This window comes from Merops nubicus, unplaced genomic scaffold (assembly GCF_000691845.1).
Source record: "Merops nubicus isolate BGI_N331 unplaced genomic scaffold, ASM69184v1 scaffold38477, whole genome shotgun sequence".
Classification (NCBI taxonomy): domain Eukaryota; kingdom Metazoa; phylum Chordata; class Aves; order Coraciiformes; family Meropidae; genus Merops; species Merops nubicus.
The window spans coordinates 38,853-49,612 of record NW_008622957.1 but is presented as its reverse complement, the minus strand read 5'-3'; the positions used below and the strand labels follow the sequence as shown (position 1 = coordinate 49,612).

The following is a 10,760-nucleotide window of genomic DNA, read 5'->3' as shown; positions in this document are numbered from 1 at the left end:
AGCCTGATGTTTCAAGCTAGCTAACCTAGACACAATTTTCCTTGGGGATGTTCATAACACTGCAAGAAAACCACTCACTCATTGAACTGCTGTTAACATCCCAGGGAACAGAAACAGAAAGGGCACAAAGAAGTCTGCAAGTTCCCTTTGCATTACCTTCTAAAAGCACAAAAACTGATATAAATTCCTGTCCAACTAGGAAAAGACAGTTTAGAGTTGGAAGCATCAGAGTTCATCTGAGTCAATCGAGAGGTTAAGATAAACAGTTTTGTTCTTGAGAAGCGACATCATCTCACATGAATGTATTCTACAGAATAGGTCTACATTATTTATCTAATGTTAATGCTGAAAATTTCAGAACTGATCTTGTCATGATTATCCTCAGGTATACCTCTATGGTTAGCAGCTTAAGTGACAAAATCTCACACAAAAAGACTTGGAACAACAAAGAAAGGATCCTACAGCTCCACTTTGTGGACACTTTTTCAAGCAATACCACATCCCTACACCTTTTGAAAATGTTGTCTTTAAACCAATTGTTAGAAGATTTAGGCAGGACCTCAAAGCAGTCAGTTAACTAATTACATATGCATGAATGCTGTTCATGTTTACTACATATTTTCTTCAGACTGTTTTTGTGAGTGTAAAACTGTTTGTAAGGTGATAAGTAAAGCAGTTTAATGTTTCAGGACAAGTCTACTGACTACACTTTATGCCCACTGGAATAACTGAACTCTGTTTTCTGCATGCAGTGATAAGGAATAATAAGCCTTCATCTGCTGGTACCATCACAGATGTTAGCTACAAGAAAAGGGACTTATTAAATATTCAGCCATAGCTAGTATTCATGGTTTAGTACAGGGTGAAATGAAAAGGAGCATAAAGAAATTTATTTTCCAGAGATCTTCTGGGAGGGTGAGGATTGGTCTTTGTACTGATCCCCAGTGATGGAATACCGGCAGGTTTTTTCTTGCACAGCTCTCAGCAAGGTAATAATCTGTCAGCAAAACTTCTGTATAAATCCCAACATTAAGAGTGGAAGGTTCAGACAGACAAAAACGCTGCTGTTTAAATACTTAACAAGACCAATAACACTTTGAAGATACTAAATTTTTACAATCCCTGAAACTGCTGGTCAGCAGAGGAAAGTTTTTAATTCATTCATCCTCTTCAACGTAAGTTGACGGAAACCAGCCCACCTAAAAAGGGGAAAAGAACAACAAAATAATACATGAGCTGCACAATTTTGCTTTTTATAAATAGCTATACTAGACAAAACAAGCATGGCATGTTCAGTAAACGTAAGATTACAAATATAAACTTGATTGAGCTGCCACAATTAAGATAAGTACCCTGAATAAAAGACTAACTTGCAGATTTGAGAATTTGAATACTAAGCCCCCATTCCATCCCCCCCCCCAAAAAAAAAAGCACCAAAACAATCGAAACAAAAAACTTTTGGCCCAAATTTGAAGTCTAGGCAATCAGAAAGAGTCTAGAAATGCCAAGAGCAGAAGTAGTTCTATCACAGACAGGATGCCACTATTTTTTGACTGAGTGGTTAAATAATTAACAGGCTCCAGGGAATCCTCTTGCAAAGGGAAGAGTGACTGATTTGCTTGTTTTACACAGAGTTAAATTCCATTGCCACCAACAGGAGTTTCAAATAAGATAGAACTGGAAGGCAGAGTCCAGTGTTTTACTCTTCAGAAGTTATAATGCTATCTCCATTCTGAAATTAATGATGTGTCAGATAGGATTATGTAAAACAGAGGGAATCAACGTCACATATTTCTTATTGTCTTACCTAGTTCATTTTAGGTTTTCCACTTAGACTTCTTTGTACTGAATTCAATCTAATACTCATGAAAGACGTCAAAACCAAATTTGGAGCATGACTGGAGGGAGCAACTGCATAAATTTTGGTTTAGACTACCTTGCCAAAATACTGCCAAAGATAAGATTATGATCTCAAAGTCCAGGCTGTGAAAGCTACCAGAAGGAAGTATACAAGAGGGCGTCCTTTAGGATGTGGGGATGGCTGCATTAAAATGTATATAGAATAACTACTATTACTTCTGCTTCCCTGCTTCGTCTAATTGAACATTCCACCTCAAGATAACCACCAGGCTCATGTATATAAAGAAAAAGTTCTCCAGATTACATAAAGCAGTAAATTTGGATATGTAATTCAACCAAATCTGCAACTTTCAGTTCCAGCTTACAGCCAATCTACTTTCTTATATTCCACATTCCTTGACCCTGCATCTCAGCCCTTTAGAGACGGCAACTGCAGCCTCAAATACTGCTGACTAATTTGCATTAAAGAGCAACACACTAAGATTGAAACAATACAGCCTTTATAGGTCAAAACTGAAACTTATCTTCTATCAAAGTTTCAGAGTGCAGTGCAAAATGACTTTTTAAAAAATCCCTGCTAAATATGCCACTTCATATGAGCCATATTTTCAAAGATGAAAGAAACAGTCACCTATAAGAGAAGGTGGCTGATTTCACTGCATTGTAGTCTGCAAGAAAGCTTCTGTTAAACTGCTAAGCAGACTTCCACAGCACCAGGAACCTGAGCTTTTGACCCCAAATACATGTGTGCAACAGTTCAATAAAGTTCAGCTGTAGCTTTACTATTAAACCTGGTTATTTTCCAACCATATAATCTTGCCCAGATACTCAGCCTGGTAGGTCACATTTAATAACCATTTAATTTAGATGCTGGAAAAGCTGCCTGGCAAGAGTTCTGCCTGGCTCCTATGAAACACAGATGAGAACATGTTGTATCTTGTGAATTTAAATATACGAGGTTTACAATGCAGGAACACCCCTTTTTTTTTTTCTTTTTTTTTTCTTTTTTTTTTTTTTTTACAAAATCAGTTAGTGAAGGCAGAAATGAGACAAAGGAAAAAACAGAAAACACCTTACCCTTCCATTTACTTCACCTCTCCACCAGCCATTCGCACTCATTTTTGTATAAATTTTTACAACATCCCCTTTCAATAAGGATAGTTCTCTCATGTCTCTTGCACAGAAGTCATACCTGGCTATGGCAATGCCTATCACCTTTGGGCTTAGCACTGAAATGAAACAGATGTTGACATTATGAGGCTTTGTTAATTGAAAGCTGCTAAAGTAATGTAAATAGCAGTACTATAAAATATGAAACATAAAATATGAAACAATCATTTTACAACAACATACACTGGTATTAACTTTATGCAAATGTGAAAGAATCTGACTACACAGAGCAAGAAGGTTTAAATACAGGTAAATGGTGTAGAAGTTGGAGGGATTTTCTATGACTTTTTTTAATATTAAAAATATTCCTTTTTAGTTTTAGGGAAAAGTCAAACTAGATTAATAAAATATTCCCCACCTCAAAACTGCTAAACATTTGCAATTATTTTATTTTTTGTGCTTCATAATAAAACCTGCTGCCAGTTACACGCATCAACATCTTTTACAGGTCACTAGTTTCTTTCCAAAAGAATTATTAGCATTTCCAGTTGATTTAACTTTAAACTTCTAATGAAGCACAACAAACAGAATAAGGTGCTGTTCTTTCAAAATCAACTTCCAAGTTAAATATTAATGCATTTAAAACTGGAAGCTAACAGGAGCAAAAAAGTAGTTTCCACAGCATATGTGTATGGATCATTCTTACAGTCTGCATGAGCATTGGCTGATGTAAATCTATCCTTTTCAGAAGTTTATTCTGTAAATTACCAATGAGTTTGTTCTACAAAACTCTTCATGAAAGAAAAAAATTCCTTACAAATTTTTTCCTAAGTTTCAGTGAAATTAATACTTCAAAAATTTTAGTTACATCAATATGTAAACATCTTGTCAATGCCACGAACAGACATTGTAAGCAGTAGAAAGCTGAGAAATATTTTTTAAAAGCAAATGTGAAAAAAGCCTCATTTCAAAAACCACCGCCCCTCCTTCTCCCAAACAGTATTACCGTTTTCAACTCCAATGTAGAATGTCCAATATTGCAAAAGAAAACCTTGACTCTTCCAATGAGAGGAAAGTGGGCATGTCATCAAAGCAATAAAGGTCTTTGACTCAAGGAGTTGTCAAAATATATCTACTACCCTACTGCATTTTGTAGTTGGATTACTTGGCCAAAGCATTTTGGTTTTTTTGCTCGTTAGTGCTATAGTTTTCCTGTGTAAGTCGCTGGAGGTAGTAGTTTACGAGCACAAGCAAGCTTCCTAATGAAAAGATTTCAGAAGAATTCATCATAGGATCATGATGTATGGCTTGATATTATGTACATATAAATAATCTTTTTTTCTCAGAACCTTGTCCAATTTCTTAAAAATTCCCAGTCGGCTTTAGGAAATACCATTAATAGTCTAGTTTTAGCAATGTCTTCAACAGCATAATATTGTAAGTTCATAGCTAGTTGCCTTGAATTTAAATCAGGAACACAAAAGATGGCAAATGAGCTAGAAAATCCTGACAGTTTCAGCTCTGCTTATACTCAAGATTACTTCTGACCCCACTGGTCATAGAAAGGGAGGCTATGGCATAATTGTACTAAATACATGAAAATCATTATATATTCAAATACTTTTAGCTTACAGAGACAATACAATTTATTTTACAGTAACAACAAATATTATGTTTAAAATCTACAGACATATTGCGAAAATGGAATGCATAAAAACAACTGTTTTAGCAGCAGATTATGCCCTCTTTTATATCATGTCACTAAACTTTAGTCCAGCATTTCAGACTGCTTTATGCAGAGTATGCTTATCCAACACTTGATACAGGATGTACAGGATGCCATATAAAAGAAAATCAGCATCTCAATTTACGGCTTACATTTGCAATATAAACATGTTGTAAAAAAAAAAAATCTAAGTGATATATTAAGTATAATGAAGTTCAAACATACTTTTTCCCCTCTAAGTAAGTCAACAGTAGATGCTACTTGTTTAGATCCTGACATGAATGTTAGGTCCTACACCTTATCAGCATTGCAGTAATCCATTTTATAGGCAAAGAGCACATCATGGGCAGCAATTGTTTGGGAGAAAACAAAAGAAAAGCAAGTTTTTGACTGTAAGGTCATTAACCCTTTTTATAGGTGTGCAGCAATATCACTGGCAGATTTGGGGATGCATCACAGGATGGAAGAAGTGATTCTGGGGAGCAGGGTATCACTTCAGATTCTACAAAGGAGATAAAGGGGCAAGGAAGAAGATTACACAAGAAAAAGGTGAACACATTTGGGAAAATATGAAAGAGCTGGAGGGAAGAAAGGCATGGAAGAATAATAAAGAGGGAAAAGACTGACGAAAATTAGCATAGTAAAAAACAGAGGGGCAGATCTGGGGAAAGGAGGACTTTTCTTTTTCACATTGTGAAGCCAGAGAGAAAAAGGAGAAAGAAGCAAAAGAAATCAAAACCATGTATCTGCAAAAGTCTTGATGCAGAAAGTAGCACAATTTAGATCAACTTAGAATCCATCATCCATATTATCAAATAAAAGTGATGTTTGTGATAGGAAATATACAGAAGGAAGACAGAGTGATGGAATACAGCAAAATGACAGTGCCTTTTTGGTTTGTTTTTTTTTCGTTTGTTTGTTTGTTTTTTTTAAATATTAAGCATATCTCTCTGGTGACGCAGTCACAAAAACAACTTGAGTAGAGACTGCCAACCCTGAATTCCCACGCAGAGCTGTCCCAGGATAAATGGAACTTGGGGAAGACAGTCAGCATGTAAAAAGGACAACCTCACAGATGGGAGAAAAAAACACTGGGTGAAGGAGAGAAAGAAGATAGCCAAAGGGAGAATAAGCAACGAGAGAGAGAGAATGGGATTAACAGCAGATATTGATGGAAAGTAAGTGCCCAATAGGAGAATGTGAATGAGAAATTAAAGAGGAGGAAAAAACGAAAAAGCAAGAAAAAATGAAAGAAGCTATTGAGAAAGCAGTAATAAATAAACCTTGTGTATTAGGAGGGAGATACTCAGAGGATTAACAGGAAATAGAGAAATCCAAGGGAGGTGAATAAAGAGTACATGTGTAAATGAGAAAAATACATTTTTGCTTAACCTAGTCTTTCCTTCTGCAAAAACAAGAAGAACAGAAAAGACAAGGAACTTTGATTCATGCTAGAGTATGTTACAAAAGTGTCTCATTGACAGTGAGATAGATGTGCTGCAAATGAATTTTAATAATAGTTTGGACCACCGCTGAAGGAACTGAAGTGCAAACGAAAGATGCTCCATGTGATCACAGCAAGGTGGTCTAGCTCATGTTTCTGCCTGTGCTTAAATTCCATAAGGGTCAGTGTAACATGATAAAAGCTGCAAGTAGTTGTTTCCCTCTCCTTCTGGTATGGCCTTCTCATAATTCTGCAGCCATGTCTCCTAAGGGTTGCTCTGGTGTATTAGTGTTAATGCCCCCTGGAATATATGGGCAAATTCTTTGGCTATATAAAGAAAAAGATGGTTTGACTAGGAACCCATCAAGTAATGCAGCCTATCAGAACATGAAATCCCATTCAAGCAGGAAGATATACTGAAATTAAGAATTACTGATAAACAGTTTTCTTTAATATTTTGTACTCGTATACAATTACTTTACACAGGACATTGTGATATGCAAAACATTAAAATAAGTCAGTTTTTCCATAGGAAAAAGTGAATATAATTTGTTCAAACCATACATAGGAATGTATGAAAAAGTGTGATAGGCTTAAAGCAACCCTGAGTCTTGATTGCTGTTCTATCACTGCAGGCCACTTCACAATTTTGTTTTCATGGAACAGATACCAGTTTCAGTAAGAATGGACTTTACAATCAAATACTGTGCAGACAAATGAAGAAGTCATCTTCTGTTCTCATTCAGAAGGACAGAAGCTCAAAGTATTTACTGACAATAAAAGGCCAAAATTTAACTCCTTGTGTTCTTGGATTCAAATGAGATGTTTCAGACATCCCAGCTGAATGTCATGACCACAGGGTAAATGGCTGTACCAGAATGGCTTTCTGTTCATCTTCACTAAAGATGTATGCCTTCAGATAATTAAAGGGCAACTGAAAAAGTGCCTTAAAGCTTGGATTCTCAGTCAACATCCTGACTACTGAAAGGAAGTAAAAAGTATCTGCCCCAGAAAAAATCTACATAAGGAGATAGAAATGGAAGACACAGACTCCAAAACAGTGAGTAACTGAAGGGCCAAACATTCACAATCAGTACAGGACACTGGGAGTGATATCCCTGGCATGAATCAAGAGAGAGCTCATGAGATACACTCTTAGCACAAGTAAACATACTAGGGATCCTACTACTGAGCTGCCACCTACATCCTTTTCCCCGCCAAAAACTACGGAAAGCCTTAAGAATCCATCTCAGAGTAGTAAGAAATTTGACCTCTGTGGGCAGTAGTAAAACACTGCCTACTCAGATGTCCTAGGCAGATCTTTTTTGTGACTGCATCTGTATTACTGCATACTAGACACCACCCTTTCCCTAGTCCAAAAAACAGCCTCAATCCTGATTTGCCAAACCTATGCCAAGTCCTCCATACCCTGCACCCAGAGGCGTGTCAATGTAACGTGAGTGAACACTGTGTCCTCAATAGTAGTAGCTTCTTCCATATGCTTCTCAGAGGCATTTACCTTCCTACCAGCAAAATTGTTCTTGAATTGTCCAGTCATAGAATCATAGGGGTTGGAAGTTGCCAGAGCAGGACCACCTAGAGTACATCACACAGTCCAGTGTTGCAGCTCACCTCTTGGCAGGGTCCTAAGATACCAGAGCCAGTCACAGCCACACCGATGCACTAAGTGAGACTACCACTGCTACTATTTTAAGGGTTTTTATGCAGTCTCTTAGTTTAAAATGTTTGCATCTATTAAAGCCATAGAAGGTTAAATAGGAATAAAGAAAACAATATTTAGAAAACAGGTGGGTAAAGTTAATTAACAATGTTAATGCAGAATTTAAAGAAAACATTTTCTACAAAAATCTATTGTTTTCTAAGTTGCTGCTGCAGTATGGCTTCCTGCAGGGATGGGACGAATATATTATTCATCTACAATTTTTGAGTTTCTGCATTTGAACAAATACTTTAATATATATATATATATATATAGCTCATAGATGTCAACTACATAGCAATTAACTGTCAAGTGATCACTGATGGAATCTGCTGCAACTATTAAGTATTGCAACACCTATTCAAACTGCTTATTGTAACACAGAGGTTTTGAAAAGTTTAAGAGTTTCATTTTTGTTTTGCTGCAAGAATAACATGTAATAACTCAGTTTATGGGGTAAGAAGTACTGAAGTATTAGATTCGTCCCTTCCCTCACTTGCTGCACACAGAAACAATAGAAGCAAATTTAGAAGAAATATAAAAGCAGTAAAGCAGTACCTGACCAGAAAGGAGTGGAGGAAGGGGGAACAAAGCTGTAGTCTGGAGGAGTTACAAAAGAAAACCCACAGAACAAAGAAGGGGCTTAGAGAAAGAAAAAGAGAAAAGGAAAAGAACATTGAAATATCGGCACAAGATTTAAATAATAGTTTTTTAACTATATAATTCATTGATAATAAGGAAACTAAGGTTCTCTACTAAGGATGTCTGGAAGGAAATTGACTGTAATAACCAGAAAATTTGGATCTATGATTTAATTTTTAACAATTGCATTTTTCAAAGAGTAAAGCAGAAAAAAGACACTCATTCAGGGTTTCAGAGAAGCAAATTAAAACTGCAGACTTGCAAATATTTTCAGATTTAATAGAAAAAATTTTCTTCTTTAATTTTGTGTGCCCCACTTTTTAACAGTACAAAAGTATTAACTCATGCATACTTAAGAGTTCCTCTGGAGCCCAGGAAGACTAGTCACATGCCCTTAATTAGGAATATCGTTTAAGTACCAGCTGAACTGGGATCTCACAATACACATGGGGAAAAGTATGCATTTTGCCCTGGTAATCATTAACATCAATAGGAATTCCACAACTAAACTTCATCCTCTAAGGCCCAACAGTATTGCGTGTCTTTGCAGTTTTCCCTGACTTGAGAGAAAACCCTTGAAGCAAGCAAAAGAGCCAAAGTTTGGCCTAGGCAGAAACAACACGTCATCCTAGTCCCTATAAAAGCTTCCTCTTGCTCTGTGGCCAACAAGCCTAGGGTCAACATATTTTTAAACACAAAATTGCTTCAAATGGAACTACAGTTTGTTGACGTGTTCTCGCATTTTGTCCGTCTTTTGTAAGAGGCAATGAAGAAACATAAAGTAGAGAACCTAATCAAGTTGGGATCTTTGCTCCCAGCTGCGATTTGGAAAGGGAAGCCCATCCTCAATGGGATAAATGATCACGTAGCCTCCAAATCAAGCTGCATGGTATCTATAATTACTGACCAAGAGTGTTCCTTAAAAATGTAGTAGGGATGTATTCATCACAAACAGCTGCTTCGCTGAATTTATTCCTATGACTACACATGAAACAAAGTAATTTTGTTTCAAAATAGTTATTTGCAGGAATGGCAACAAGAACTATTTAATGCAAGGAATTAACAAAGACTCCACAGTGGAGGTAATGATACAGTTTGTGCATCTTACCTGGATGAGATATGTTTGTGACAATGGAACTACCAGCATAAATAAAAAGGACTGAGACTATATTTTCATGTTCATAAAATATGGCTTATTAGCTGAAAATAAGAAACCAAAACCACAACACAGACAGCAATTTAGGTTAGTATCTCAAAGTAACACAAAGGAAACATAATCCAGGGCCTCCTGCACACTACAAACTCCCTTCTAATCCTTCACAGTGGTGTTCCTTTCTCTGCCTCTGATACTAAATGGATTATCTGAGAACACATGAGGTTACCTGAGGAACTCCTTTATACTGGAGCTAGGAACCCCAGGTGACAGCTCAGTGTGGAAACACGTTACACAAACCTAAAGGGCAACTTGACTGAAGTAGTGAGTCCATTCTTCAAATAAAAAAAATTTTTACTTCTAACAGAATTACAGTATGCCAAAGTAGCATGAAGAAATAAATACAGGTTAAGTCCTTTACAGCGAGTGATTGGTCCTTTCCTGTCCATACATTAATTTTTTGAGAATTTTTCTGTCGAATATAATTGAAATTTTGGGTTTAAGTGTGAAATTCTGGACAGCTAAATCTATATGGGAAAGGAAATCCTACTAGATTTCTACAGGTAATTAGTCTATTTTTAAATGTCACTGATAAGGGGCTTGGTGTTGGCTTTTAAGGAAAAAAGCTGGGTTCTTTTATTCCCTTAAGGATTGGGGGACACCTGTTTTATTTTACTTTATTAACAGATACTTTTACACAGTTAATGCATTAATTGATAGAATGATGTGATTCAACTAGTTAATGCACCTACTCCTAGTAGGTGATGAAAAGCAGTCACTCCAATACTACTTAGCTTCATTATTTAGGTTGCATTAAAATCTACATTTCATAAAGACTCAGATGTCTCAATACAATTGTGCTCTGCATATCAAGTGCCAAAAATAATTCTGTTGAAGAATGTCAACTTTTCTTCCATTTTTGCTTTTATTTCATTAAACGGTCGATCACCCCTCTAATCTAATGTAAGAACCGGTATTTTTCTGTGTAGCAAAACAAAATTGGATCATATGATGTCTAGAAGAGCCCAGGACTGAAAAATTAAGAAGAATGTACCAAAGAATGTACCATTTCCTCAAAAACCTTCCTAATTAACTTGCAATGCTA

General features: G+C 36.3%; 1 protein-coding gene across 1 annotated transcript in view; it reads right to left on the bottom strand.

Annotated features, from left to right (window-relative positions):
- Positions 1-435: 435 nt before the first annotated feature.
- LOC103777402 (guanine nucleotide exchange factor VAV3-like) overlaps positions 436-10,760 on the bottom strand; it is a 34,245-nt gene continuing 23,920 nt past the window's right edge. Inside the window, exons 8-9 of the mRNA XM_008944953.1 lie at positions 2,938-3,089; positions 436-1,199 (exon numbers count right to left, since the gene is read on the bottom strand). Coding sequence (XP_008943201.1) covers positions 1,158-1,199; positions 2,938-3,089 — 194 coding nt within the window. The 3' untranslated portion in view covers positions 436-1,157. The remainder of the gene's footprint in view (positions 1,200-2,937; positions 3,090-10,760) is intronic.